Here is a 26,976-nt window from a genome sequence, read left to right on the forward strand (position 1 = left end):
TTTCCTTGCCCCCCCTCCGAGGCTAATTTGCGCGTGCGCCGCCACGCCCCCTAAGAGGCGGGTCCTCCTGTGCGCGAGGAGGGCGGCGGAGGCGGATGTGGGAGGGAAACGACGTTCTGGCCGAGCCGCCCGTTTCTGTGGTTCCCGGCAGTTGAAACCGGAAGGAGGCTCAGGTCGGAGGAGGAGGGCGGTGGCAGCGGCCTCAGATGTGTCTGTGCCTTCCCGCTTGGCTCCGTCTGCGGGCGCCTCCTGAGCATGTGCAGAGCACAAGTTGACCCGAGTTCAGGCCGTGGAGGGGCCCGAGGCGGGGCTTCTCCGCCGCCTTCTTACTCGGAGAGAGCCTTGTTTTGCTTCCGCGTCAGACGTGGCCTCTTCACCCTCTTCCCCTCCTGACCTCAAAGTCCAGCTCCTCGCCCGGTTCCTCGGAGAGTCCTTTATCTCTCTCCTCCCCCCTCTCGGATGTCTTCACTCATACCCCTCTCTAAGCCAATTTTATTTTTATTTTTTTTGATATATATATATAACGTCTTGGAAGTTCTTGCGTGGGCTCAGAGGGAAGGAGGGTGGGATGACTAATAAATAAGGTTTCGAGTCAGAAAACCCAACATTTTCCTCTGCAAATTGCTCTACAGGAAACCCCTAAACTGCTTTCCTTGCGTCCCTGGAGTCTTTGCCTGGAATGGCAGAAGATCAGGAGCTGGCCAAGCCAGCCAAGACTCTCCCGGAGCCCTTGGCCAAGGGGGGCTCTGGCAACACCTACCGTAGTGCGCAACACTCCCAGGCTTTACTGAATGGCTTGGTGGCTCTCCGGGACAGCGGCATCCTCTTTGACGTTATCCTGCGTGTGGAGGGGAAGCCGATCGAGGCTCATCGGATCCTCCTGGCGGCGTCATGCGATTACTTCAGGTCTGTCTGGAATGGAACCGAAACGGTATTATGCATGAACTGGCAATGTTTACGTTTAGTTCTGAAATTTATGCACAAATCGGTTGTGGTACTCTTCAGTAAAATCTTAGCACACTGTGGAGGCTGAACATCTGTGCCTCACAGTGGCCACCCAGATGCCCTAGGGAAGCCCACAAACAGGGTGTGAATGCCATAGCAGCACTCTCCCCTCCTGTGGTTTCCAGCTACTGGTATCTAGAAGCATGACTGCTTCCAACTGATGAGGTTTAATGGGAAATTGGTGCAGAGTAGAAATAAAACAAATGTCAACATTAGGGTGGTTCAGAGTAGAAAGCTAGGCAATAACCTGTGGAAAGAAGGGCCAATAGAGCAAGACCAAAAACTGCTCCCACATCAACTGAGTCATTGCATTGCTCATAGAATTATAGAGTTGGAAGGAACCCAAAGGTCATCTAGTCCAACCCCCTGCAACACAGGAATCTCACCCAAGATGCCCTCATTCCCCTTCTCATATAGTTGCACCTCAACTCCCATAGGCTCCTGCCTCATTGCCAGTCGTTGGGGAAGATGGGTGTTTGTAGTCCAAAATGCTTGGAGGGCACCGAGTTGGAGAAGGCTGGCATATAATGGTGGTGATATGGAACCCACAAACATTTCCCTTATGCAGCTGAAGTGAACCTCCATGAACAGAAGAGCAGGTCCCACACATTCACACCTGTCCCAACAGCTCCTGCCTAACACATCTGTGCCCATACCAGTCCACTTTTAAACCAGCCAGCTAGTGGGATGAATAAGGCTGAAATGTACCAAGCAGGTCTGATGACCCACAGTCCATACAGCGACCCAAGCACCCAGTGGGGCTCCCCTAGCCCTGCCTGGAGATGCTGCTGGGGGTTGAACCTAGGACCTTCTGCATGCAGAACAGATTCTCCAACACTGATCCCCAGTCGTTGACATTGGTCCAGCCAGCCTCTTAGCCTGACCTGCTTCTTGTGTGGCTGCTATGAAGTCTTAAGTGGAGTATCTCTGTACAAGGTGCTTAAGTTCCTTGGAGGAAGGAGTACAGCATAGAAATGGGATCAGTAATTGCCCCCATACGCGACCTGGAAGCCCTGAGCAGGTTCCTTTCTGGAAGCATGACTGAAAGCAGCTCTTTCCTTTAATAGGGGCATGTTTGCTGGCGGACTAAGAGAAATGGAACAGGAAGAGGTCCACATTCAGGGTGTGTCTTATAACGCCATGTGTCAAATCCTGAACTTCATATATACTTCGGAACTGGAGCTTGGCCTCAGCAATGTGCAGGAAATACTGACTGCCGCCTGCCAGCTTCAGGTGAGAGAGTTGGCAAAGCCCAAAGTTCCTTTATGGCAGGCTCTGTAGGTGGTGGATTGGTCAGAGGTGCCTCTCCACCCAGCTCTGTGGCAGCCCATGCAAAACCCCATAACAGCACATGTTGGGAATGGGGGGAATCTGAGCTGGTCCCACTGCCCTCGCTGGAGCATCACAGGGCCTCATCTGGGTCTGGCTGCTGCACCTGCTTTAAGCTACCACAGCTGCTTACCTTACATCTTGGCTAGTATGAGCAGTAGGACTGCAGATCGGTCCTGGCTCTGCTGCTCTGTTAAGCACCACCACTGCCCAGATGGGGATTGGATTGCAGCCTATCCCTTTGATCTTATTAATTAGTAGGAGCATTGGTACCCCACTCTTCATCCTAAAGGGCTCTCAGAGTGTCTTACATACAGTCAAAACCATTCAGGCTTACAGCCTAAAAAACCACAGAACACAAGGGGAAAAGGACAGGGAGGGAAGAGGAGAATAAAAACAAAAACTCAGGTACCAATTTATAAACAACTCTTCCTATATTGACCAGCTGGCACAGTTCAGGGGCAGGATGTGCCTGGTGGAGGTGGGCCCTGTTTCCTACAGGTGAGCCCTGTTTCCCACCTCTCCTACTGAGGCAGCCTGATGGAATGGCTGCCCCGAGGAACAGTTGAAGGGAGAGGAGCCGCAGAGCCGATGGAGTGAGATCTGCTTCCCAGCTCTCCCACTTCTGCTCTTACAGCCAGCAGTGCCACAGAGGCTCCCAGCTACGAGGGTTTGCTTGACCCTGTTGCTATAGCTGCCCTTTGATCTAAAGACTGGTTCGCTCTCCTTTTCCTACACGGATGTGCCATGACTCTGGCTCAGCCTCCATCACCTTGGAATTAAAAAAATGTTTCCACTCGCAGTGCTGCTTGCCAGTTCAGTAGATCTTGACCTGATTTCTGTGCTTCATTAGCAAAATATGAACGCGGGATTTGGACTTGGTTTGTATGATGCAAAATTCTGCATGCTATGGGTGGTTTTCGATCCTATTGGAGGGTAGGGTTGGAGTCCCTCGCTGCTCCGTATCAGAGGGGCTCTTTTTCTTTCTCCTTTGCAGATCCCAGAGGTTATCAAGTTCTGCTGTGACTTCCTCATGTCCTGGGTGGATGAGGAGAACGTCTTGGATGTGTACAAGCTGGCCGACCTTTTCCACCTGAGCCACCTGAGTGAGCAGCTGGACTCCTACGTTCTGAAAAACTTTGTCACTCTCTCCAGGACAGAAATGTACCGCCAGCTTCCCTTGGAAAAGGTCTACGCCCTCCTCAGCAGTAACAACTTGGAGGTCAGCTCTGAGAATGAGGTTTACGAGGGGGCCCTGCTGTACCATTACACTCCAGAGCAAGTGGAAACGGATCAGGTCTCCTTGATGGAGCCCCCAAAGCTGTTGGAGACGGTCCGCTTCCCCTTGATGGACTTTCCTGTCCTGCAGAGGCTTCACAACAAGCTCAGCCCATGCCCTTTGAAGGAGACTGTGGCGAGTGCTCTGATGTACCACAAGAATGAGTGCCTGCAGCCCATGATGCAGAGCCCACACACTCAGCTGAGGTCCGAGTTTTGCTGTGTGGTGGGCTTTGGGGGGATCCACTCCACCCCTTCCACAGTCGTCAGCGACCAGGCCAGGTATCTGAACCCGCTGCTGGGAGAGTGGAGGCACTTCACAGCAGCCTTGTCCCCCAGGATGTCTAACCAGGGAATTGCAGTCCTCAACAACTTTGTCTACTTGGTTGGGGGAGATAACAACATCCATGGCTTTCGAGCAGAAAACAGGTGTTGGAGGTAAGAGCCGCTATTTGTGATGCTACCTTTTTAAGTGATTGGCAAGTGGTGTTGTCCCATTAGGTTTCAGTCCTCAACACCCTTAAGCATTGAACACGGCGAGACATGTATCAGATTGCCCTGTTAATCAGGAAGCTGCTTTCTTGGCACCCTCAGAGAAGGGGAACAACCCAAGCAACTTCCTGGTCCCTCATATAGGGCATTGACAAAGAATAAAACCACGCCTAGCTGGGTGTGAAGGGAGGTGTTTTTATTTATCTCCTCTTCTGACGCTATCCCCCTCAATGTTTTCTGAGCTCTGTAAACAAGGTGCTTCATGCCTCAGTCTTACTGTGATTTATTGTTGCCTCAGGCTCCTGGCTTCCTCCTTCCAGCTCAGAGCGCATTGAGGGCATGAAACATGAGATGGCTGATATGATGCAGCTCAAAGATACTGCCCAGTGAGCTTTTGACAGCTGTGGAGTGACTGGACTGATTAAATCTCTCTCTCTCTTTCCCTCTCCTTCTCTCTCTCTCTCTGACAGTCCTTGTATCTGTAAAGCAGGGATAATTCTATCTGCATACACAGGACATACTAACCCCTGAAATTATATTTCTGCCTATTAAATGTAACAAAGACTGAACTATTTTGGTAGCATAACAATGGCAAAAAATGGAATTTTGTCCACTTATTATCTACAGGCATTGAGAGGGGAGCATGTCAGAAAATGCACACAAACATACATGCATTTTGGAACAGTGTTGTTCCATCATATTTTCATATCGGGGTTGAGATGGGAAAATTGTTCCCCTTGAGCGAATATTAATCTGGAAAGGGATTAATCTCTCAGTTAAATCTGGGAAGATCACACAGTGAGTGCAGCTGCCCTAGTGCTGTGTTCTTTTCTCACAAAGCAGAGCTAGGACGGCTATAGTCAGACGTGCTGCAAAGACTGGTGGTTCTCTCTTTGAAAAGCCTAGCAAGAGCAATAGAGGGAGTGGCTGGTGGGAGGACAGGCGGATGCACTTGGAAGCAATGGGATGCAGGGAGATAAATGGGTGGCAGGAACAGCACTTAGAGCCTGTGGTCACCATCCATCCCTGGCACTTGTGCTAGGAGAGCTGTGCAGATTGGCCAACCTCTTCCTTTGCAAGGTACGACCCACGCCACAACCGGTGGTTCCAGATCCAGTCTCTCCAGCGAGAGCATGCGGACCTCTGCGTCTGTGTGGTGGGAGAGTACATCTACGCCGTGGGAGGACGGGACTACCACGAAGAACTGCGGGAAGTGGAAAGATACGACCCCAAAACCAACACCTGGGAATACGTGGCCCCTCTCAGGAAGGAGGTAAGGAGAGGAGAAGGCAGGAGTTGGGCAAGTGGCCAGGGAAAGCAGGAGCTTTTCCAACATCACAGGGGCACCTGGGAGATCAGAAGCATGGCGCCATCTAGGCTGAACCCTTGAGTGGGCCAGCAACCACCAGGGAGGTTTGGGTTGGCGTGTTTTCCATAAATTTTGCTAATGCCATAACTGGGGTTGCAGGGGGCACTGCTTGTGGGCTTTCCCATTAGGGCATCTCATTGGCCACAGTGAGAACAGGATGCTGAACCGGATGGACCATTGGCCTGATCCAGCCAAACTGTTGTTATGATCAGCGTTCACTTTCCTAAACATCGTACTTTGAGGAGGTGGGGAGTACCTTGAGGTTGCAGAAATGTGGAAATAAATGATAGTCGAGGTACAGAGCAAAGTTGGGGTTGATGGGGAATTTTGGAGAATAAGGAAGGCTACGCAGTTATTAACGGCACAGAAATTTGACAGCTGAATTTAGTGCAGAATTTACGGGATGTCACAAGCGTTGGGGCAGGCGGTGGACAAGGTGTCGTGAAGGTTTCTGCATCACCTGGCAAATGAAAAGGGTTATGATACGTGCTCAAAGCGACTTCCTGGGAGTGGTGCCCAAGTTTCTGTTTTGTGTTTGATCCAAGGCAGACATAAAAGAGGAATGGCCCCCTGTTGCCCTGACCCACCGGCCCAAAGGTGGGCTCATGGGAGTGGTTTGGCACAGGGATACCAAAGGAGGATGTCGAAAACGCCAGAGTGATCAATTCTCGTGCATTATTATAAGAAAGAGCGTTCTCCTTTGGAGAGGGAGGTGTATAAATTGGGAGAGGGGTGATTTACACCAGAAAGCCAGGTTTAAGCCATGAATCATTTGGAGGTCAAGCTCTGAGAATTGCCTCCAATTCCAGTCCTGGGAATTTCGGCTAAATATCTCCACATGGCTTCATTTGCTGAAGGTGGAGGTGGGTGGGTAAGCTTTGCTGGCATCACCTGACTCCTCCCTCTCTTCTGTTGACGCAGATTTATGCACACGCCGGAGCCGAGTTGGACGGACGGATGTACGTCACTTGCGGGAGGCGAGGCGAGGACTACCTGAAGGAGCTGCACTGCTATGACCCTGTAGACAATCGCTGGGACAGCCTGGCCGACGGCCCTGTCCGGAGGGCCTGGCATGGGATGGCAGCCCTGCTGGGCAGGCTGTACGTGATTGGAGGGAGTAACAACGACTCTGGCTACAGGCGGGACGTTCACCAGGTGAGGAGGCAGCTGCGCTCTGCCCAGGGGCTGTATCCAACGCAGAGTAGGTCCACGGCAATCTAGAGACTGGATTCAGTGGACCTCCTCTGAGTATGGCTTAGCTGGCCACAAGCCATGAACACCCAGGGCTGGTTTTGTTCTGTCTGCCTGACTGTTAACTTAAAACACCAGAAGGTTTGGGAGCCTCTGCTCCAACTTCTGTGAGGCAGCTGCAGGGGGAGAGGAGCCACAAGCCCTTGCTAGGACTCCCTGGTGGGGGGGACTTGTTCTCCATCATGACCAGAGACGACCTGTTGCTTTTGCCTCCCTCCCAGGTGGCCTGCTATTCCCCCAGCACCGCTCAGTGGACCACTGTGTGCCCTTTGCCTGCAGGACATGGCGAACCCGGCATTGCCGTCCTGGATCACATGATCTACGTTTTAGGGGGCAGATCCCACAACCGGGGGATTCGCATGCATTACGTCCACATTTATGATGCTGACAGAGACTGCTGGGAGAGAGGCCCTCGGCTAGAGGACAACATCTCTGGGATGGCCGCCTGTGTCCTCACCCTGCCCAGGGCCGTTATCACGAATGCCGAGAGGTGGACCCCTGAACGGCAGCAAAACAGGCTCCAGAACCACCCAGACATTTCTTCAGAGGTCATGAGCATGTTAGATTGGGAGGAATTTGACCATCTGAGTGACAACTGAGCAGCACTTGAGGCTCCGCTGCCGCAAGGGAATGGCATGCAAGCCTCTTTGCTTTCTGCTTCTTCTTCCCCGCAGCTGAGCTGGGTGGTGTGGTTCTCCTGATTTTGGAGGAGCTCCTTAGCCCCACTGACGGTGTGGGAGGAGGCAACCTGGTCCCCTCATCAGGCCTTGTTAGCCTGCTGCCAACGAGGCCAGAAGCCAGCCATTGCAAAAGGGGGGGCCTGGATTTCTGGCTGGTGTCACTCTGATGTGCAGCATGGACACTTTGCTTTGGAGGGAGGCTGGGTTGTATGGTGTCCCCACACCCCTGAACCACTGGAAGGCTTTTAGGAACAACTGGGTGGATCTTTGGTAGCAGCCAATCCATGTTTTTAATATGTGGTGACTTTCTGTATTCTAAGATAGGGTTACTAGATGTCCCCATTTCCCGGGGACAGTCCCCAGATTTGCAAATTTGTCCCCAGACAAATTCCATCCCTGGAATGTACCCGGATTTCATCTGATGTCCCCGGGAAGCGTTGCAGCAGCGGCAGTCTCAGCAGCCCGGAGCCAGCCTGGTAGCAGGAGCTGCCCGCTGCCGTGGCGCCCGCCATTTTGCCTCACTGGAAGTCCCCATATGATGTGTTGCGCACAAGACACATCATATGGGGACTCGGTGTAGGGGCTGCAGATGTGGTGGTGGGCGCCGCCGCCAGGTGAAAGCTGCATAGGGCCACTGAGCTCGGTGCGCCGCTGCAACTTGGCGCTCAGCTCGCCGTCGGCACCGCTGCCCAAGGCCGCCGGCTCCGGTTCCGGCTCAGCCTCCAGGTGGTGCTTGGGCGGCTGCGGCTGCTGCTTGGCTTCACCGTTGTGCTCCTCAACTTGCAAGCGGCGGCTCAGTTTGTTTGCCAGCTCATCATTGAGGTGAGCAGGCCCAAGCACGCCTCCTCCTGCTCGCTCCCCTCCGGCTCTGCCCCAGACCCCCTGACTGGGCGCTCCACAGCGCAGGTGGGCGGCCGCCAGACGATGCCTGCGCAGGAGACGCCCAGGCAGGCGGGCAGGGCAGCAGCAGGAGGAGGGGGTTCTGCTAACGCTTACTCCCGAGTAAGCCTATAGGAGATCACAGTACAAGGAGGGGGAGGGGGGGGGAAGCACGGCTAGTTCTCCAAGAAAGGCCAGGACCCAGAAGAAGACCACACAACAGAGGAGACCACAGAAGAGAAAATATTACTTCTTAATTTTTTTAAATAACCTTTTTCCTCTCTTTTTTTTTTAAGAAAAAATATTATTTTATTTTATTTTTATTAATTGATTGATTGTGTCCCCATATTCATTGCAATAAATCTGGTAACCTTATTCTAAGAGGCCTTCAACGATTTTTCCAGCAGAGCAAATGCAACCAGCGGTCATCTTTTTCTATTGGAAGAGGGGCCTTCTGCCTGCCCCCTGCCCCTGGAAGCAAAACCTTCAGTTTGCTGCTCAGCTAATTCAGCTCTTCCCCAAGCACCAAATGTTCCGCATGAAACAGTTTCATTCTAGTAGCTGCAAAAGCCAAAGAACTCGGCAAAGAGGCAGAGGTCTCCCCCACCACGCCATTGCTTCTCTTTTTGTGGGGGTTGCTGCCTGTCCTGCCAGCTGTACTTCCCACTGATGTCCATGACTGCAGAGGGAAGTAGCTAGTTGTAATAGGTGGAAAGAAGTCTCCAGTATTCTGTTAGCGTTTTTGGTACATTTATTCAAAAAGGTTTGTATGTTACAGTATTTCTAGTGACAGCTTCTCTAGCCCAGGCGAAAACACTGTTGTGTGTTAGGATTGGGGGGGGGGGAGAGAGATAACACCCTCCCCACAAAGTATGATAAGGTGAGATATTACGGCAGTGAATACCAGGGATTCTGAAATGCCCAAAGAATAAAGAGGGGATGGGGAGAAAATGGAGCAACCAGCTCAATTCTTTCTATATGCCATCTCCCACCCAATCCATTTTGAGCTGGATTGTTGATTTTTCAGTTTTATCTGTTTCTTGTTGTTTTCACCTCCTCCCCAAAAGGAGGGGCCTCTGGTGTCCTGGGCAGCAGCTAAGCATGTTTGGCTTGCAGACAGGCAGACAGGCTTCTGCTACACTGCAAAATGTCCCTGCCAGCTGTTCCTCCTCTGGCTTGGCCCGGGAAGTAGAAACTTCCACCACCTCTGGATTTCATGCAAGGAAGTTTGAGCCCCTTGCCCTTCCTGGAGTGTAGGTAATGTGAAGAGCCATTTCCCTGTAGAATACCCCTCCCAATTCACTCCCTGTACCTACCCACTTGTGGGTACACGTGCCTGTCTGGGGTTCAAGCATCAAGCTGGAGTGCCTGTCCACAAGTGGATTATCATTTTGCTTTGCTCCTGGCAAATTCTCTGTTGCAGAGTAGATCAGCGATGACAATACAAACACCTCAGGGGCAGAAGACAATGAAATTAAACCAGCCATAGAAGCACATGGGCTCTGAGGCAGGCGTGCCCGCATAGCTGGTGGATGGGTTGAAAGCTGTCTTTGGGCAGGACGTTTTGCAACAGCTTAAAAATAGCTGTGACTGAAATGAATGAGGCTCCCTGCCAGGAGTCAGTTCTGTAAAAATTCTTAGCTGTTATGTGTGTGTTTATTTATTTATGTATACATATAAAACCCAGAAGTTCCCAATAACATTGTCATGTTTAATTGCTTGGCTGTTTTCCTGCTGTTTACTGCACAGTTTCCCCGGAGGATACAGCTTCTGTTGGGCAGAACGTTTATAGCTAACTGACTTGTTTTCCATTCAGGAGCAGCCTGGCAGCTGCCCCAGGGGGGAAAACCTGCAGGTCAGCGAGAGAGGCGGCCTCAACTTCAGTCCATGGCATCTGCAAATAGAAGTGGAGAGACTCTTGCTCAAAATCACTTCCCATTGGGTTACATGATACTGAGCTGGGTGGGCCAAAGGCTTTGCTTAGTAAATGGAAGTTTTCTGCGTTCCTTATTGTTTGTACCATGAAGGGTGGGAGGTGGGAAGCGAGGCAGAGCTGAACCCCTGGATGCAGCTGTCCAGATGGGCACTTAGGTAGGTGACTATGAGGAAGCAGCCTTCAACAAGCAACAGAGTGGGATGAGATTTGATCTGATCTACAGGGCATAACCCACCCTAGAACAGGTTTTTTCAACCTTTTTCAGTCCATGGCTCCCTTAACCAACTACATTCTTTCTGCAACACCCCTGTGGGGCTCAGAAGCTGAGTTATGCCACCTCTTGCCTGCAGAACTGGCAGCCTCTTGCCCTTTTCCAAACACCCTCCCTTGTGGAGTGTTCCCTCAGCCTCCTCTCCTTGGGAGTCCTCCGGGCAGCTGCTGCTGCCATTCCTGGTCTCTGAGCTGCCCTCTCCACCCCTCCAAAGAGGTGCCTCCCAGAGGTACAATTCACCTATGCAGTTTATAGCCAGGCCTGCTGCAGTAAACAGCTATGCAAGCCTTTGGAAGGCAGAGACATGAGGGCATCAGAGAGGGAGAGAAAGAGGGACAGAGGCCAGTGTTGCCCGTGGCACCATCATTCAAGGCACCCTGGTTGAAAATCACTGCCCTAGAAAATGAAATGTTTATTTCAGTGGCAGGGGATGATGGGAGTTTTCTACCCCTATAGACATTCCTGAGCTATGTGGACCAACGACCTTGCTTGAGGCCAGGCAACTTTTTGAAGTTACTGAAGCAGAGATCAAATGATATGACCTTCCTTGGGGTATCATTGAGCTCCTTCAGTGTCATATTCTAAAATGGAGTGAGACTTTAAAGTTTGCCTGAAGAACCGCTGAGGTGCTGCAAAGGTTCTAGAGCAGGGGTGGGCCATAATTTTTTCTCTTGGAGGGTGGAACCAACCAGTGATAAAAGGGTCTTCAGTTAATGAATCCAGAACAAAAACTGGCCTGCTTCAATTTTCACTAGGTCAGAATTCCCTATCTTAGGCATGTCTACTAAAAAATAAGCTTCACTGGGTGTGAAGAGGTTAGTGCTTTTTTCTGAGGGGACGCAGGGGTACACATATTCCTAAACATTTTGTGAATCTTTGTACTTTTGTCCATTTACTGTATTTAATTTTCCTGATTTGAACTATAAAATGGTGGTTTTCTTGAGTCAAAATGAGAGTGCCCCTAAACATTTTTCAAGAAACAAAGCACTGGATGAGGTTACTCTCAAGTGGGCATACGGAGGATTTTGCTCTCTCTCTCTGTGTAGACATATACCCCAACCCATACACACACACACACGTGTTAAAAAAAACCCACACAGCCTGGAAAAAACGATTTTTTAAAAACCACACAAATTATTTCTTAATGACCTAAAGTGATGCCACTCTCATTTGTTCTGAAACTATGCTGAAAAAGTGGGAAACGCTCTTAAGAAGCCAGATAAAATAATAAGTAAGGAACTCTGATGGAAGAACGGGGCCCGTTTCAGGTTGCGGGGGTGGGGCTGTGCACTTAAAGCAGGGTGGGTGCACATGTCACCTACTGTGTTCCAGAGGGAAGAAAAGGATTGTAAGTTTAACATCAGAAGCCTCTTAAATCAGCTGCCACCGCAACATGACGGCAGCCAAGGCAGACAGCTTTAAAGGGCAGTTAGGCAAATTCATTGTGGGGGATGAAGCTTTTTATTGTGATGGCTCAGCTCTGGGCTCTAAAGAGCAGCCGCTGGGGATAGGCCCCCTCATTATGGGCTTCCTGGGAATATCAGGAATTGCTGCAGGGGGTTGTGTAATCAAAACATTAATATTAATATTATACAATCCCATGCGGGTGTGGGTGTAAACCTCTGAGTTTTGCATGAATCAAGCATTAGCACGAGACCTCCAGGTAAAGGGCGGCATATAAATTAAAAAAATAAAAGAAATAAAAATGACTGAACAGTGGAAAGATTTCCCAGAGTGGAGTTTTAAAAGCAGCATAAAATTTATTCATAGCACCCATGGTATTAAATAGGAAGGGGAGGAAGTCAGAAATGAAAGTGTGTCGGTTGCGTAACAGCGCAAGCTTCTTACAAACTTGGCCACTACTTGGCTGCAGAAAACAAGCCATTAAAACTTGGAACTGATTTTTAATTTAAAGTGTATGTGTGCGTGTCAGCACAAAAGCAGGATGCTCGTCGGAACAAGCCTTTGCTTCCCCCACAACTCGCACGCCTCCCAGCTGTTTTGCACTACAACTCCCATCAGACCCCAAGGCAGCACGGCAACATGAGGACGGTGGGGGCCGATGGGAGTTGTAGTCCAAAACAGCTGGGAGGCGCGCGAGTTAAGGCGGAAGCAAAGGAGAGCTTAACCCCAACGGGCCGACCCTAAAAGGCTTCTAGTGGGCGACATGAAGCTGGGCTGGGGTCAGGCCTCTCACAGATCACCCGTCCACAGTATGTTTGCGTGCGGTGTGGAGGAGAAGGATTTGAACGAGGTCACCTGCTCTGGAGTGACAGGCTTTGCATCTCCCGAGGAACTTTCAGGCCTCAGGACGGACGTCGCTAGGAAACGGCCGGAAGCTGCCGCTCTAGGAGTTCCCTTTCCCCCATACTCACTATCTCTGGGAGGAGGAGCGGCGGGGCTCTATCCGCGCCTGCGCAATCCCCGTATGCGGCAGGTGGGTAAAAATAAAAAATTTGAAGCTCGGGAGCCCCGCCCCTTTTGACGCCCGGCGTCTCCCTCGCGCCCTTCCTTCCCTTCCGCGCCTGCGCGTCGGGCGTGGCTTCGGGCGCCCCTTTCCCTCCCGCTCCGGCCTGGGCCGCCATTTTGGCGCTGCGCTCTGGCGGACGGAGGAGCCGAGAGCGGCTGAGGCGAGCTTGGCGGGCAGGGCCTTGGAAGAGCCGGCCGCTCCTCCCGAGGGGCGAAGGGCGAGCGGGATGCGCCGCCTGAGCTGAGCAGGAGGAGCAGGAGGCCCGCCTCAGCCTCGCCCCTGCGCCCGCCTTCGCTTCCCCCGGGCCCCGCGGCCTGCCCGCCTGCCTCCCCTCCACCTTCCTTCCTTCCCTCCCTCGCCATGTCTTCGTCGTCCTCGTCGGTGGCGTCGGCGGCGCGCTTCGACCCGTCGGACCGCTCGTCGTGGTACGCGGGCCCGCTGTCCCGGCAGGAGGCCCAGGGGCGCCTGCAGGGGCAGCGCCACGGGACCTTCCTGGTGCGGGACTCGGCCACCTGCCCCGGCGACTACGTCCTGTCCGTCTCGGAGAACTCGCGCGTCTCGCACTACATCATCAACTCGCTGCCCGGGAGGCGCTTCAAGATCGGCGACCAGGAGTTCGAGCACCTGCCGGCCCTCCTCGACTTTTACAAGATCCACTACCTGGACACCACCACCCTCATCGAGCCCGCGCCCAGGTCAGGAAGGAGGCACGGAGGCTCCTCGCATGCATACACGCCCCACAGCCAGCCAGCCACTGGCATCCCGAGGGAGCGGCGGGAGCTCTCGTGAAGCCCCCCCCCCCCCAGGTGCCAGGACTAAGTGGCCCATGATGATGGCCTTGACCGTTGGGGTGCTTCCTCTCCAGAGAGGCCACCTAGGGCCGCTGCAGGAAGCCCACCGTGTCACCACCCCCGGGAACAGGACCACAGGAATTCTCACTGTCAAGCTGCTCTTTTAATGGGGGGCGGTGGAAGTGAGCACCAACACTCCTTATGCCACAGTACGGGGCTAGCCCAGGGCTACTTAGTCTGTATGAGGTCACAGGGTGGCCATGGGGAATCTGTGCATGTGTGCGTGCAAAAAGGCCCATGGAGCTACCTCTGATAGGCGCATATGTCTTCATCTTCTCATGCTGCTGAGATGCGGCAGGTGTTTTCCCAGATGTTCCTACTCCATGTGAGGGCTGTTGTAGCCCTTAATCTCGTACTGGATGTGGGCATCTCAAATTGATGGGTATGGCTGTCAACTTGCTTTCCTCTCTACTTGTGAGAAGAGGAAACGTGTGGTTGCCTTGTGCATGTGTCACAGTTCACACTTGGATATTCTGAAAACCAAGTTAAACCTTGAAGTTACAAGTAAAGAAATAATAAAAAATTCACTCTCCCTTGTCATCAAACCTGTCCCCCCTCCCCCAGACACATATCAATGCCCATTGCTTTCCTTGCCCACCATTGCCCTGGTCACATCAGGAAGTGCAGCTGCAGTGTGCTGCTCCTGTCTTCAGTCATTATGCATTTCACAGCTTCCCCTCACTTTAACTAGGTTGTAGCTAGCCATGTCCCTCTTCACAATCTGTAAACTATTCTGACTGGATTTTGGAGCCCACGATTGGTTGCTGGAAATCTTAAGCATTTGGAATCATGTTTCCTTGATTTGGGTAACCACCTCATTGTAACATATTAAATTTCTTCTCGCTTCTGCTTGTCTCCCCAAATAGGGAGATGACAAGTTCTCATAAGATGTAACATGAGGTGGCTTAGTGGTCAGGTAAGGAAGAAGCCAACCAGCAGGATAGGACAACTTCTGGATTTGGCAAGACAATTGGCTGAATGACGTAGACATGGGTGCTTCAAAACCAAACATTCTGTATTTTATGAAAGTAGCTGTTCCCTAAAGCTGTGTTACACTTCTAAATAGCTGTTCTGTTGGTAGAAAAGGGCACAGCTGTGCACTGCCCTGTCACTTCTCCTGAGATTATTGTTTCCATCCGTCCGTTCCCCCCCCAGCAAAAAAAAAAAAATGGACACTGAGCTCTAGCCTCTCCTGCTTCAGTAGTAGTTGCTGCTGTGTTCAACAGGGCCAATGAATGTGACTCACATACGTTTCCCCCCCAGGGGGGCTTCTATTGAGTATGACATACACTAGCCACAAAGAATTCCCTCAAACATTTCAACCCTAATTTAAGAGATCAGTTATCTGCTACTAATCCTCCTGTCTTCTTTAGGTATCCAGCTGCACTGATGGGATCTGGATCAGCCCCCATCATGACTGCTGCAGAAGATAACGTGGAATACGTCCGGACTCTTTATGACTTTGCTGGAAACGATGCAGAGGATCTGCCATTTAAAAAGGGAGAGATCCTGGTCATTGTAGAGAAGCCTGAAGAACAGTGGTGGAGTGCCAGAAACAAAGATGGCCGTGTTGGGATGATTCCTGTTCCTTATGTTGAGAAGCTTGTCAGATCTTCCCCACATGGAAACAGGAACAGGAATTCCAACAGCTACGGGATTCCTGAGCCTGCCCATGCTTATGCTCAGCCTCAGACGGCCAGCCCTCTTCCCAACATAGCCAATACGCCTGGGGCAGTCATCACTCCCCTCCCATCCACACAGAATGGACCAGTCTTTGCCAAAGCGATTCAAAAGAGAGTTCCATGTGCTTACGACAAGACTGCCTTGGCGCTAGAGGTAAGCTTCTCAGCTGGCTGGACGTGAGGCTTGGCTATCCTGTCTAAAGGGAGTGTCTGCAGTCTTTCCGTTAAGGGGGTTTTAAGCTATTTTTGTATTAGCGTACTTCTATAGTTGCATATGGGCCTGTGACCAGGAGGGTGCCTGCTTTTCATGTTGACTCTGGCATCTGCAGAATTCAGCTTCAGGAATCTTGGCTAGCAGGTGCCAAGAAGGGTTCACAGGGCTGCTACCCTAGGTCAAACATTGGATTGGCAGTGGGGAGAAAGCAGCCTCACATGTCGTCATTATTATTATTATTATCATTATCATTATCATTATCATATCCTGCCCATCTGGCTGGGTATCCCCAGCAACTCTGGGCAGCTCCCAACACAATATTAAAAACATGATAAAACATCAAAAACTTCCCTAAACAGGGCTGCCTACAGATGTCTTCTAAAAGTCAGATAGTTGTTTATTTCCTTGACATCTGATGGGAGGGCATTCCACAGGGCGGGCACCACCACCACGAAGGCCCTCTGCTTGGTACCCTGTAACTTCGCTTCTCACAGGGAGGGAACTGCCAGAAGGCCCTCGGAGCTGGATCTCCGTGTCCGGGCTGAACGATGGGGGTGGAGACGCACCTTCAGGTATACAGCGCCAAGGCCCTTTAGGGCTTTAAAGGTCAGCAAATACTTTGAATTGTGCTTGGAAACATACTAGGAGCCAATGAAGATCCTTTAGGACCGGTGTTATATGGTCCCAGCAGACACTTCTGGTCACCAGTCTAGCAGCTGTATTCTGGATTAATTGTAGTTTCCGAGTCTGGTGTAGTGTCCTGGTTACGTTCGCTCCCTACAAATCCTGGTCTAAAACAGAGCCAGCCACTTGGGTCACTTTAGTGAAATGCAGTGAGAAACAGGCTGTTGGCTGCTCATGAGTCTTGGTTGGTGCCGGTATTTGTTAGGTAGGTTTAAATGACATCATCTGCCCCAGGTCACTTGGATGGGGCAGGATAGTAATCACATTTAGATGCAAGGCATTAAGCTGTGTAAAACTGGTACACTGAGGGTTCTTCTCCTGACTGCTCTGTGCACACCTTCCCTTAAGGACCTTAAAGCTTTTAAGACTGCTGTTTTCAGGTGGTTGTTAGTGTTGAGGCAGAGATGGTCTGTTCCTGTACTTTTCAGGTAGTTCGTTGCAGAAATCAGCCTTGTCTGCTGCTCCCCTTTGGACAGTGAAATTCATGTGTGTGCATTCACAGGTGGGGTGTCTTAAAGGACCTTGTCTAGTCTAGCTCTCTGTTCCATACAGGAAATTCAGAACAAATGGTTGCCCAGTCTCTGCTCAAAGCCTCACAACCAGGTAGAGCTCAGCATCACCACCCCTCTCTGTCATTGACACTATTGCTGAATTACTCTTACTGTTAAGAAGTTACTCCTCATGCTCAACTGAAATCCAGCTTTCTGTGACTTAAAGTCCATTAGATCTCATCCTTCCCTCCAGCCTCACCAAGCTCAGGTTTCAGCAGTCCCTTCAGCCTTTCCTTGTAGGACTTGCTGGTCACCCCCCTGACTATCTTTACTGCCCTTCTGAATATCTTCCAGTTTCTTTTGGCAGCCACCTTACACTGCAGCAGCCACAGATGAGTTCTGACTAGTCCAGAATCAAAGGAGAACTGTTATTAGCCAGCCCATAGTAATAAACCTTATTGCACGTAGCCTTTGCAAACTTCCCATCAGTTCATACCACAGACTAATAGTTTACATAATAAAACGTACATTGATACTGTAGATTTAAATATGTCGTAAATAAAATCCATATCCACCATATTTACTGCACATAAAACTTGGTTCAGTTCTTTAACAACGTTCATAAAAAAGTGTGCATGTAATTTCTCGGCATCTAGGCCAAGTAACAGTGCAATATATAAGTAACAGGAAATTGGTCAATAATGGCATTTCTTGAGGGGTTCTACTCAGGTACAGTAAAATAATAAATAGTGAGATATATCTTCTGGAGACCTGCATCCAAAGAGGCATTATTGCTCTGACTGGAGTATGCATTTTTATTTCCCTTCAGGATATGTGAATGGTATTACAGTGGTACCTCAGGTTACATACGCTTCAGGTTACATACGCTTCAGGTTACAGACTCAGCTAACCCAGAAATAGTACTTTGGGTTAAGAACTTTGCTTCAGGATGAGAACAGAAATTGTGCTCCGGTAGCGTGGCGGCAGCAGGAGGCCCCATTAGCTAAAGTGGTGCTTCAGGTTAAGAACAGTTTCAGGTTAAGAACGGACCTCTGGAACGAATTAAGTACTTAAGCCAAGGTACCACTGTACATGGAACCAATGTTCTGCAAAGGCCTTACAGAACTAACTTGTTTTAAACTGTTTCTGAATTGTATTTTTAAGTTCCTCTAACTTGCCCTGTAACCTTACAGTGAAGGACAGATAAGAAATCAAAAGAATAAGAATAGTTTAATGTATTGGTCACTTTCCACAAAGGGTCCCAAACTGACGGACAGAAATAAGTAGGTTGCTGAGATGTTTGCTTAATGCTTTTGCGCTGACAGTAAAGATGGTCAGCAGTTTTATCTTTAGCAAACATCTCGGAAGATAAAACTGTTGACCATTTTTACTAGGGGTTGGTAATGGGCTGGTTCACTCCAGTGGAGATCCCTCCGTGGGCCAGATTGTGTGCGCACATTAGTGCGTGGGGCCGCCATTTCCAGCGTCTGCGCAGACGCGTTTTCCGGCGTCTGAGCATGCGCAGACGCGATTTCTGGCACCACGGAAGTGAGTCGCCGCGCTGCGCCGGTTTAGTGCAGCGCGTGGGGACTCACCGAGCAGGCGGCTCAGTTCAGGGGCAGCTCGTGGGCCGTTTAAACGACCCCCGTGGGCCGCTTGTGGCCCATGGGCCTTAGGTTGTCTACCCCTGATCTTTACTGTCAATGCAAAATGTGAGCACATCAAATGATCAGTGGCAGATTTCAACTATTAAGATTTTTGCAGTGAAGAAATGCAACCTTTCACTTTAGTTATTACAGTGGCTTCTAAAGCTTCTCCTGGCCTTACTGTGATTACCGTATTTTTCGCTCTATAACATGCACTCGACCATAACACGCAGGTAGTTTTTAGAGGAGGAAAAACCGTAGGCATGCCACCCGTAGGCATTCCCTCCATAACACGCACAGACATTTCCCCTTACTTTTTAGGAGGAAAAAAGTGAGTGTTATGGTGCAAAAAATACGGTATATTGTGGGGAAAACAATGAAACCTGTAATCCTTTTAAGTAGAGCAAAATATGCCAGATTGCAGCACCTCCAAGGAGTTCTTGACTTCTCTCCGATCTCAGAGTCACTTAATGACTGTTTCCTGCCTGCCTTGTGGAGGAAACTGAGCCTGGACCTTTTGCAAGAGACTCATTACTGGGTTTTGAAATAGTTTATTTTATTTTCATTTTAAACTTGCTAGCTAAGAGTTCAGAATTGGCTCCTTTTTCTGTCCATTTCATTGATTGTGCAGGTGCCCTTTTCTTCCTCCCTTAGTTTCCCACTCCAGCGCTTTCCTCTTGTCCCTCATTTCCCTTCTTCTCCCCCCCCTCCAAAAAAATGTTTTACAAATAATGGAAATAAGATGATACTTTAAATTATGGTTGGGGGAACTATAGTGAACCCACCCTGCCCAGTGAGGCTGGACTGCAACTCTCATCATCCTTACCCTTTGCCATGTTAAGTGGGGTGGGGGCTGATGGGAGTTGGAGTCCCACAGCAGCTGGAGGCTGCCCACAGATGCTGGCCGGCACTGTTAAACTCAACTTCTTTGGCACATTTTCATTTCATGCCATCCTTATCTGTGAGTTCTTCAGAAAGTGTGTTGTTCCTCTTTAGCTGTGGCCGTTGTGGCCATGGACTGTTAACATCCCAAGTGTTTAAGTGGGTTGCTTAACTTAAATGTGGAAATACTTTGCTGCGGCTGATAGCTGCTAAGTGATGACTTCAGCCTTGTAAGGATTTGGGGCTGGTATTTCCTTGTTGGTGGTTTCCATCTGCTTGTTGCTAATTTCCGGGGTAAAACTGGTGAGGACAAAGGAGGATTAAGTGACTTGGGGCAGAATCCAGCCAGACCTTCTTGGCAAGGTCCACTGGAATGAATGGGGCATAAGCATTAGTTGTGGGGCTTGTGCTGACACTTGTGGCTTGAACAGTAACTTGGAACTTAGCTGCAGGCTTAGCAGTGAGTCAGAGGAAATTATGCGCCTGAGGTGCCGCATTCCTTTTTTATCCCTGTGTCTCTCAGCTCAAAGAAGGAGCGTGGCAGGCGTGAGTAAGCTTGTAGTGACTTGCCTGTTCCTAAGTCTCTATAGTCTACATGGTCTGGGCCACGTGATACAAGATTTCCCTAAAATACATCCAGGCTTCCTCATTTGGATGGGACAATCCGCTTCCCAAATGCCAGTGTGCCACCCCTTCCCCCCAGTTTCTGTCTTCCAAATAGAGCCAGGCCTCTCTCCGCTGCTCCCCCACAAGTGAAGTGACAACCTGTTTTCTTGATGTTGAAATAATTCATTATGACTCTCTTTCCCAAACCTCACGGGACCCACTTTATTTAAATATCTGAAAGGTCACTCAGGCAGTTCCAGTGAAAAGAAATTATTAGTCTTTCAGCACAAATACATCGGACCATAATGCCAACATGGTGCTCAGCAGAGAAGCAGAGTTGTAATAATGCCAGTTTTGTGGAGGAAGCGGATGCCCGGGGGCCACTTGGCCATAGCTGGCCTTCTGCTGGCTCTGAGGTTCTCAACCTGTGAGGAGGAATCTTTCTGATATGGCTTTGGGCTTGCCACTCTCTTTTCCCCTTTGTGAGGAGGTGGACAGAAAGGAAGCATCACATGGGAGCTCTGATGCCTCACAAATGCAGCAGAGCCTCTCCTCATGGCTCACTTTTGACATCCATGTTCTCAAGGTGGGCTTTGTCAGCTGCCCCAAGAAGCCCAAGGTCTGTCTGTCTTTTGACTTGGTTTTGTTGCTCACTACCTACGACCAGATACATTTCTTTACATAAGGGAGCAAGTAAAAATGTGGACCTTCTACCATCTCATTCTTTTGTGTATGCTTTGAGATCATTCCTGCTGCATCCTGACAGTCACTATTTATTTATTTAAAATATTTAGAGCTCAGCCCCCACCTTCTAGCAAGCAGTGGCAAACCTTTAAGTGAGAGCAACGCCTGCTGCTGCTGTTGTTGCCGCCACAACCTTTGAGCGGCTCTTGGGTGCTTGGTTGGGCCTTCTCTGTGGCTGCATCTAAGCCAGGGGTAGGCACCTCAAGGCCACAAGCAGCCCACGGGGGTCGTTTAGCCGGCCCATGAGCCACCCCCAAATCAAGCCGCCCACTCGGCGAGTCCCTGCCCGCTGCGCTAAAGCAGCACAGCGTGAGGACTCACTTCCACGGTGCTGGGAATCGCGTCTGCGCAGACACCAAAAATCACGTCTGTGTAGACACAGACGCCGGAAATTGCGGGTGCGCGTGTGATCTAGTCCACGGAGGGATCTCCGCCGGAGTCAACCGGCCCAGGCGAGGTAAACCTTGCCGACCCCTGATCTAAGCTTTGGAATTGCCTCCCTGCTGTTATGCCTCTACTTCCTTTGATACAGGAGATACCCACCTATTCTTCTGATTGTAAACTGTTTTAACTGATTTTAATACTTCATTTTTGCTTTGTTGTAACCCACCCTGGGACCTGATGGCAAAGAGCTCCAATTAATAAGAACAAGGTGTAATAATAAGTGGAGGTAGTAATTATCAATGTCATTTCCTGCTGAAGTCTGCCCATTGCTGCTTGTCATGGAAATTATTAAACATATATTTAGCCTACACTTTAAGGTGTCTGCCTTCCTATCCCAAGGCAGATTGCAATGTGTCAAGTTACTCTACAATATTAAAATTCCAACATTTAAAAATAAACTGATCAGTGATAAAACCACCCAAATGTCAATCAGAATAACAAATTCTTCAGGGCTTTCCTGAAGGCTAATGGAGGGGAGCACTACATATTTCCTTGAGGTGTGTGTTCCAGAAATATGGGGTGGGGGGAACCTGTGGACTGGTGAGCCAGGTCTTGGCTGCTGATTTCTACCTGAGTACAGGCTGTCCTGTATCCTGCCCCTCTGTTGAAATTGAATTCCCAAGCACTGCCAAACTGCATACTTGACCCTTTATGGGGTCTATAATTATGGCTTTATGATCCAAGTTGAAAGTTTGCAGAATATGCCATCCAGGCAGAGGCTGCCCTGTCCTTCCCCACCTCCTGCCTAGTTCAGCTTCCCCCCTCCTGCACATCAGGACACTTTCTGCTCTGGGATCAAGTTTTACAGTGGTGCCTCGCAAGACGAAATTAATTCGTTCCGCGAGTTTTGTCATCTTGCGATATTTTTCGTCTTGCGAAGCATGGTGTCGGAAAAGTTTTGGAAAAGCTTCAAAAATCACCAAAGTCTTCAAAAACCTCAAAAAAGGCTACCACACCGCATGCTATGAGTTGCTCCTCGAAGTCAAGCCGCAACTGTATTAACGGTGTTAAGAAAAAGGAAACAAACTTGCAAGACGTTTCCGTCTTGCAAAGCAAGCCCATAGGGAAAATCGTCTTGCGAAGCAGCTCAAAAAACAAAAAACCCTTTCGTCTTGCAAGTTTTCCGTCTTGCAAGGCATTCGTCTTGCGAGGTACCACTGTATTTTGTCTTAAGAAGTTCCTAGTATTATTATGTGTCCTACTTTTGTCTGATTTTTTTTTAATTATTGCAAGCTACTCTGGGTGTGTAAAAAGTTATAAAATGAAGTAGCTCAGAGGCTCCCAAGAGGGTCTTCTTTTCTTTCAGTTTTGGCCTTAAATTAACTATTAAATTAGCTATGTTAATGACCAAAATCAAAACCTTGTTATACCAACCACTCAATATTCTCCATGGAGAGGGTACATTAAGTAGTATGTTTAAACGCTGAATGTGTAAGTTTTATGTGCAGAGTCAGTGGATAAAACAAACAGCATTAGATGTACTGCTGGATAAGTGTTTCATAGCTCTTGTATTTGTTTAAAAACAATTTAAAATTGTTAAGATAAAAATAAAGGGGAAAGCATTCTGAAGGGCAAACATTCTGAAATGGCATCTAATGCTCATGCTGGCCATTATAACCCTTCAGCCCACTAATACTTTTAGGTCATCCAGAAAAACAAGCCCTCCTCTCATCTTATAATTGCCCCCAATTTTCATACAGAGTAAAAGAAAGAACTGGCATTATAGGAAACCTATACAGGTTTTTTGGGGGGATTGCAGCTGGGCCCATTTAAACTCCTCCTTACTCAGCTTCGCTTGGCAATTTGAGGGCAGCCACTGCAGGAAACAGGTGGGCTCTTGTTTTGGTCCAGCGTAGCTTTTCTCACTTGGAGTGTGTTGCTGTGGGAAGAAGGTGCTGCTTCTTAGTTGCTGTTAGTTTAAGAGTTGTATGTTTTCACCTCTATGAAATGCCTCCTCATGTCTTAGTGGAAGGACAAGGGACTCGTGCTATTTTATTTTACCCTTTCAATGGTTTCTGGACCTTCCTTCCCCAGAGAAGAAATAGAACTGGGGCTTTTAGTGTCACTCAGATCTCCTTCTCCTCAAATGGCATTGGGGTGCTTTTTCTTCCAAGCCTGGGGGCTGGGCTGGACTTGAGTGAGGAGGGGCGGAACAGGCCACTTTCCATGGGCTGCTATTCCTGGGGTGGCTTTTATGACCACCAGCCACTGCCACCTTGTAGCAGGCCATGAATGGTGCTTTCTAAAGTTAAGCTTCATTTTTTAGGTGTAGTTCCTGTACGTTGAAATAATTTGACTGTTTCCAGCCATGTCCTAAGGTGTATTTTTCCCCATTTCAACTTTGCAGGTTGGTGACATCGTGAAGGTCACAAGGATGAATATCAATGGTCAATGGGAAGGTGAAGTTCATGGTAGAAAAGGGCTCTTTCCTTTCACACACGTCAAAATAATTGACCCTCAGAATCCTGATGAAAACGAATGATTCCTGTTGGCCCATTTCTCTGTTGCTGCTTCATTTTCCTGGCTATCATGAGCATCATCGGAAGTGCAATGATGACTGTTAATGGCGCCTTGTAAGCATTGTCCGTTTTTTCCAGCTTGCTGCAATTTGACAGCCCTGTAGTATCTGTTTGGAATGCATACAGCTGAAGTTGCTTGTGGGCCCTCGTGCGGCAATGACGTCGTCCAAAACTTAAAAGTATCACCTGGAAGGATTTTGGACCTTGAGCTCCAGAAGATTGGTGATGTCACCCAGGCAGAAGAACAGAGGGTGGAACTTCAGCTGACCCGGCCAAGGTTTCTGTCCATGGGCAACATTCTACTCAGGAGGAGAATTCTAAGCAACTTTGTCCAGAACCTACGTAATTTTATTTTTCCTTCCAGGGCAGGGAACACTTGATTTGAGAGGAAATAATCTGTTTAAGCAGTTAGAATAATAGTGTCTTTAGGCTATAATTGATGCTTGTGTATTATTAGCAAGACAGTTCTGTGAGTTTGTCGTTGACCTAGAAACAAGTTTGGGATGGCGGCAAAATGTCGTTTTAAGGAATTGCATTGAGCAGGGTCTTCTATTTATAACCGTGACACATAACTGGTCTGTTTTGCCATACACTTGTCTAAAATTTTGCTGTTTTGTTTGCAAAACCATGGCAGTTTTTGTTTTTTTATAAAGCTGAATCTGACAGTCACTAGATGCAAGATTTTAAAAGATAGTCTTTCACAAGCTTGGTTGAAATTGGCACTTTCTGCCTCTTTTAAAAAGCAAAACCACCAACCATTGATAATCTCCAATGGGAATATAGACGTAATGAAAAGTTTTTACCATTTAAACCTTTTAACTCTCCTGTGCCCTTCTGTACAAATGTCTCTGTTAGATTCTAACTATCATAACGAGGAATGGTAAATGCAGAAACTTGAATGTGGGTTTTGTCATTTGAAGAACTGACTCTCTAGATGATGATTTTTAAAAGTTTAGTTGGCACGTGTTGTCTCTTGAGGATTTTGGACTTCTGAGGAGCCTCATGTTCAACTCAGTATTAAAGTGCCTTAATTTGGGATGAAAGTTGCTGAAGGGGATGCCATTTCAGCTTTAAGGTCTGCAGAGAAGCAGTTCAGTTCACTGATCCTTAAAACCCTGTAGTGACTGTTGATGGTCTGAAGAAGCACGATTTTACTGCCAAACATACTGTGAATTAGGCTAGCCTTGATACTCCCAGAAAGCATTTTCCCACCTTAGGTGCTAAGACCCTCCGTGATGGACAGCAGCACAGTTGTCCTAGAGAATAGCCAGGCAGGTGCCCCTCTTGATCTGTCTTGAGTTACGGTGGAGTAGTACTACTGAGCTTTGTGTTTAGGAATATTTAAGCTGCAATAAATGTCAGTCTGCCATAATAAGATAATCCTACTACATGGAGGCCCTCACTCTCCCGAGCTGTCCTTAAATGACAGCTTATAGATATAGACTGTGTGCAACTTCTGCCTTGAAAAGCTGCAGAAGCAGCACCTGTGTGTGCGTTTGTGCGTGTGTGTGCATGATGGGATGCTTTTTATTTACCCTGCTCTCAGCAGGCAGCGAGGAGTCTGATGTCGGAGCCCAGGAGCTGTTGCTTCCTTGCCTCTCGTCAGACTCTTTGCTGCCTGGTAAACTAATGTTAGGATTGCAAATAAGAATCTCTGCACATGAGTGTCTGTTAACCAGGACCACAAGCAAGACTAGCTGGTGGCTTCTGAGGCAGGTGAGAGCTTTTAAGTCCACCTGAAGCCAAAGAGTGGCTTCTGTCATGGCTAACGAGTGCAGCTCAAGTGTAGCACACTAAGTTGATTTTGATGGTAAAACTTGCATCAGAATGTTTATTTGCTATTTTATTATGATAAAAATATTTTCATACTAAAAAAACTCCAACCAACCATGTTTAATCTGTCTGTAAACGTCACCAGTTTTTCCTCTTGGCTTCTGGCTGGGCTGTGTCTCGGAGAAGCTGCTGTCCCTTCCTGGGGCTAGTTTCCGGTTAATCGTAAGACCTCATCAATCTATGCATTACGATGTAAGGTGCCAAAAAGCCTTGCAGTGCAATCCTTGGCATGTTTACTCAAAGTAAGTCCCATTTATCTCAGTAAGCCTTGCTCCCTCAGTGAGTGTGCATAGGGTTGGGTTTCAAATTAGTAATTGGTTGAAATGTCTGCTGTCAAAACCATCTTGGGAAGGTTTTCCCTTATCCTGCTGTACAGATGAATGGATCCCTGATCGAGGGGGGGGGACTGGCAAAAGTGCCGATAGAAATCATGATTGTTTACAAATCAGGCAGGAATGCATCAAAGGGAATCTCCTGTTTGGCTGGGCCTCTTGGGGGGGCCCCGACCATTATTTTTTTGTAAAGGGACAGAAAGCGTTCGCTGTGCCATTTCATGTGCCTGCAATAACTTTTTGTATTGTATAATGAACATTCTGGAACTGGGTTGGCTGTCCTGTGTGTGTAGTGATTTACTCTGATGTCTCCAGCAGAACGCGAAACTTGACTGCTCTCTTCCCTTGTGGGACCAGTAGAAGCGTTCTGGGGAGCTGTAAATGTTCCTCTTGACCTAGTTTGGGTTGTTATAAATGCAAACATATCCAGACCCATTTTTTGCAGAGGGGGAAAAAAAGGTGGCCTTGTACTTAAAAGACAGTCTTCACTGTGCAAACATTTTTACATAATGGAAGTATCATTTGAATTTCAGGCAATAATGTGTTATGCTTTAAGCCTTATTGTGGGGATCATCATAGCTTGTTTTTATTTTATTTTGTGCTACAGAATTAACAGTATTAAATATATTCTTAGAACACACACAGTGTCTTTTGTTAAAATTAATGCCTTTTTTGTTTTCTTAGTTTACTTCACTGGAGGTCCCACACACAGCCATTGCCCAGTTTGCGTACTCTCAATAAAACATGCATCCAACTAGCAGCAATAGTTGTCATCTATGCCTTGAATGTTCACCGTCATGCTGGCTGCCACCGTCAGGCTTTCCTGTGATAGCAGAAGATACTCTGTGCAAGAGGATCTCATTCCCTTCCCCACAGTGCTCTTGTGGCTGCAAGAGAGTGGGTCTCTTACCCTGCATGTCACTGGTTCCTAGCACTTAGAAAAGAACAATGCTCTCTGAATATGCTTAAAGGAACATTTCCTTTATAGCTTCTGGACTCCTGGAACTGAGAAGTGGTAGGGAGGATGCACAGCTCTAGCAGTGATCCATGCCCTAACAGAGTTGTCCCATCCTAGGATTTGGGGCAGG

General features: G+C 48.7%; 2 protein-coding genes across 3 annotated transcripts; both read left to right on the forward strand.

Moving 5' to 3' along the window:
- Positions 1 to 93: 93 nt before the first annotated feature.
- Positions 94 to 8,658, forward strand: KLHL22 (kelch like family member 22). Of its 2 annotated transcripts, XM_053369807.1 has the most exons (6): positions 94 to 906; positions 2,073 to 2,238; positions 3,332 to 4,050; positions 5,185 to 5,377; positions 6,395 to 6,628; positions 6,946 to 8,658. In XM_053369807.1, exons 1-6 carry the CDS (start codon positions 680 to 682, stop codon positions 7,321 to 7,323), a joined length of 1,917 nt encoding a protein of 638 aa, XP_053225782.1. In that variant the 5' UTR covers positions 94 to 679; the 3' UTR covers positions 7,324 to 8,658. The 2 variants fall into 2 exon arrangements, with proteins under 2 accessions (XP_053225782.1, XP_053225783.1); XM_053369808.1 differs by lacking the exon at positions 2,073 to 2,238 and having other exon boundaries at positions 789 to 906.
- A 4,385-nt stretch (positions 8,659 to 13,043) lies between these two features.
- Positions 13,044 to 26,648, forward strand: CRKL (CRK like proto-oncogene, adaptor protein). The gene is made up of 3 exons (XM_053368441.1): positions 13,044 to 13,655; positions 15,185 to 15,647; positions 23,552 to 26,648. The coding sequence occupies exons 1-3, from the start codon at positions 13,321 to 13,323 to the stop codon at positions 23,684 to 23,686; spliced, it is 933 nt and encodes a 310-aa protein (XP_053224416.1). The 5' UTR covers positions 13,044 to 13,320; the 3' UTR covers positions 23,687 to 26,648.
- Positions 26,649 to 26,976: the final 328 nt, after the last annotated feature.

The sequence above is a fragment of the Podarcis raffonei genome, chromosome 16 (genome assembly GCF_027172205.1).
Source record: "Podarcis raffonei isolate rPodRaf1 chromosome 16, rPodRaf1.pri, whole genome shotgun sequence".
Taxonomy (NCBI): domain Eukaryota; kingdom Metazoa; phylum Chordata; class Lepidosauria; order Squamata; family Lacertidae; genus Podarcis; species Podarcis raffonei.

Excerpts from the sequence above, each read along its gene's own strand:
- CRKL (XM_053368441.1), top strand. The coding sequence starts at position 13,321 with ATGTCTTCGTCGTCCTCGTCGGTGGCGTCGGCGGCGCGCTTCGACCCG. Across the intron at positions 13,656-15,184 it reads CTCATCGAGCCCGCGCCCAG|GTATCCAGCTGCACTGATGG; the intron begins GTCAGGAAGGAG and ends TGTCTTCTTTAG. Across the intron at positions 15,648-23,551 it reads AGACTGCCTTGGCGCTAGAG|GTTGGTGACATCGTGAAGGT; the intron begins GTAAGCTTCTCA and ends TCAACTTTGCAG.
- KLHL22 (XM_053369807.1), top strand. The coding sequence starts at position 680 with ATGGCAGAAGATCAGGAGCTGGCCAAGCCAGCCAAGACTCTCCCGGAG. Across the intron at positions 4,051-5,184 it reads GCAGAAAACAGGTGTTGGAG|GTACGACCCACGCCACAACC; the intron begins GTAAGAGCCGCT and ends TTCCTTTGCAAG. Across the intron at positions 6,629-6,945 it reads ACAGGCGGGACGTTCACCAG|GTGGCCTGCTATTCCCCCAG; the intron begins GTGAGGAGGCAG and ends CCTCCCTCCCAG.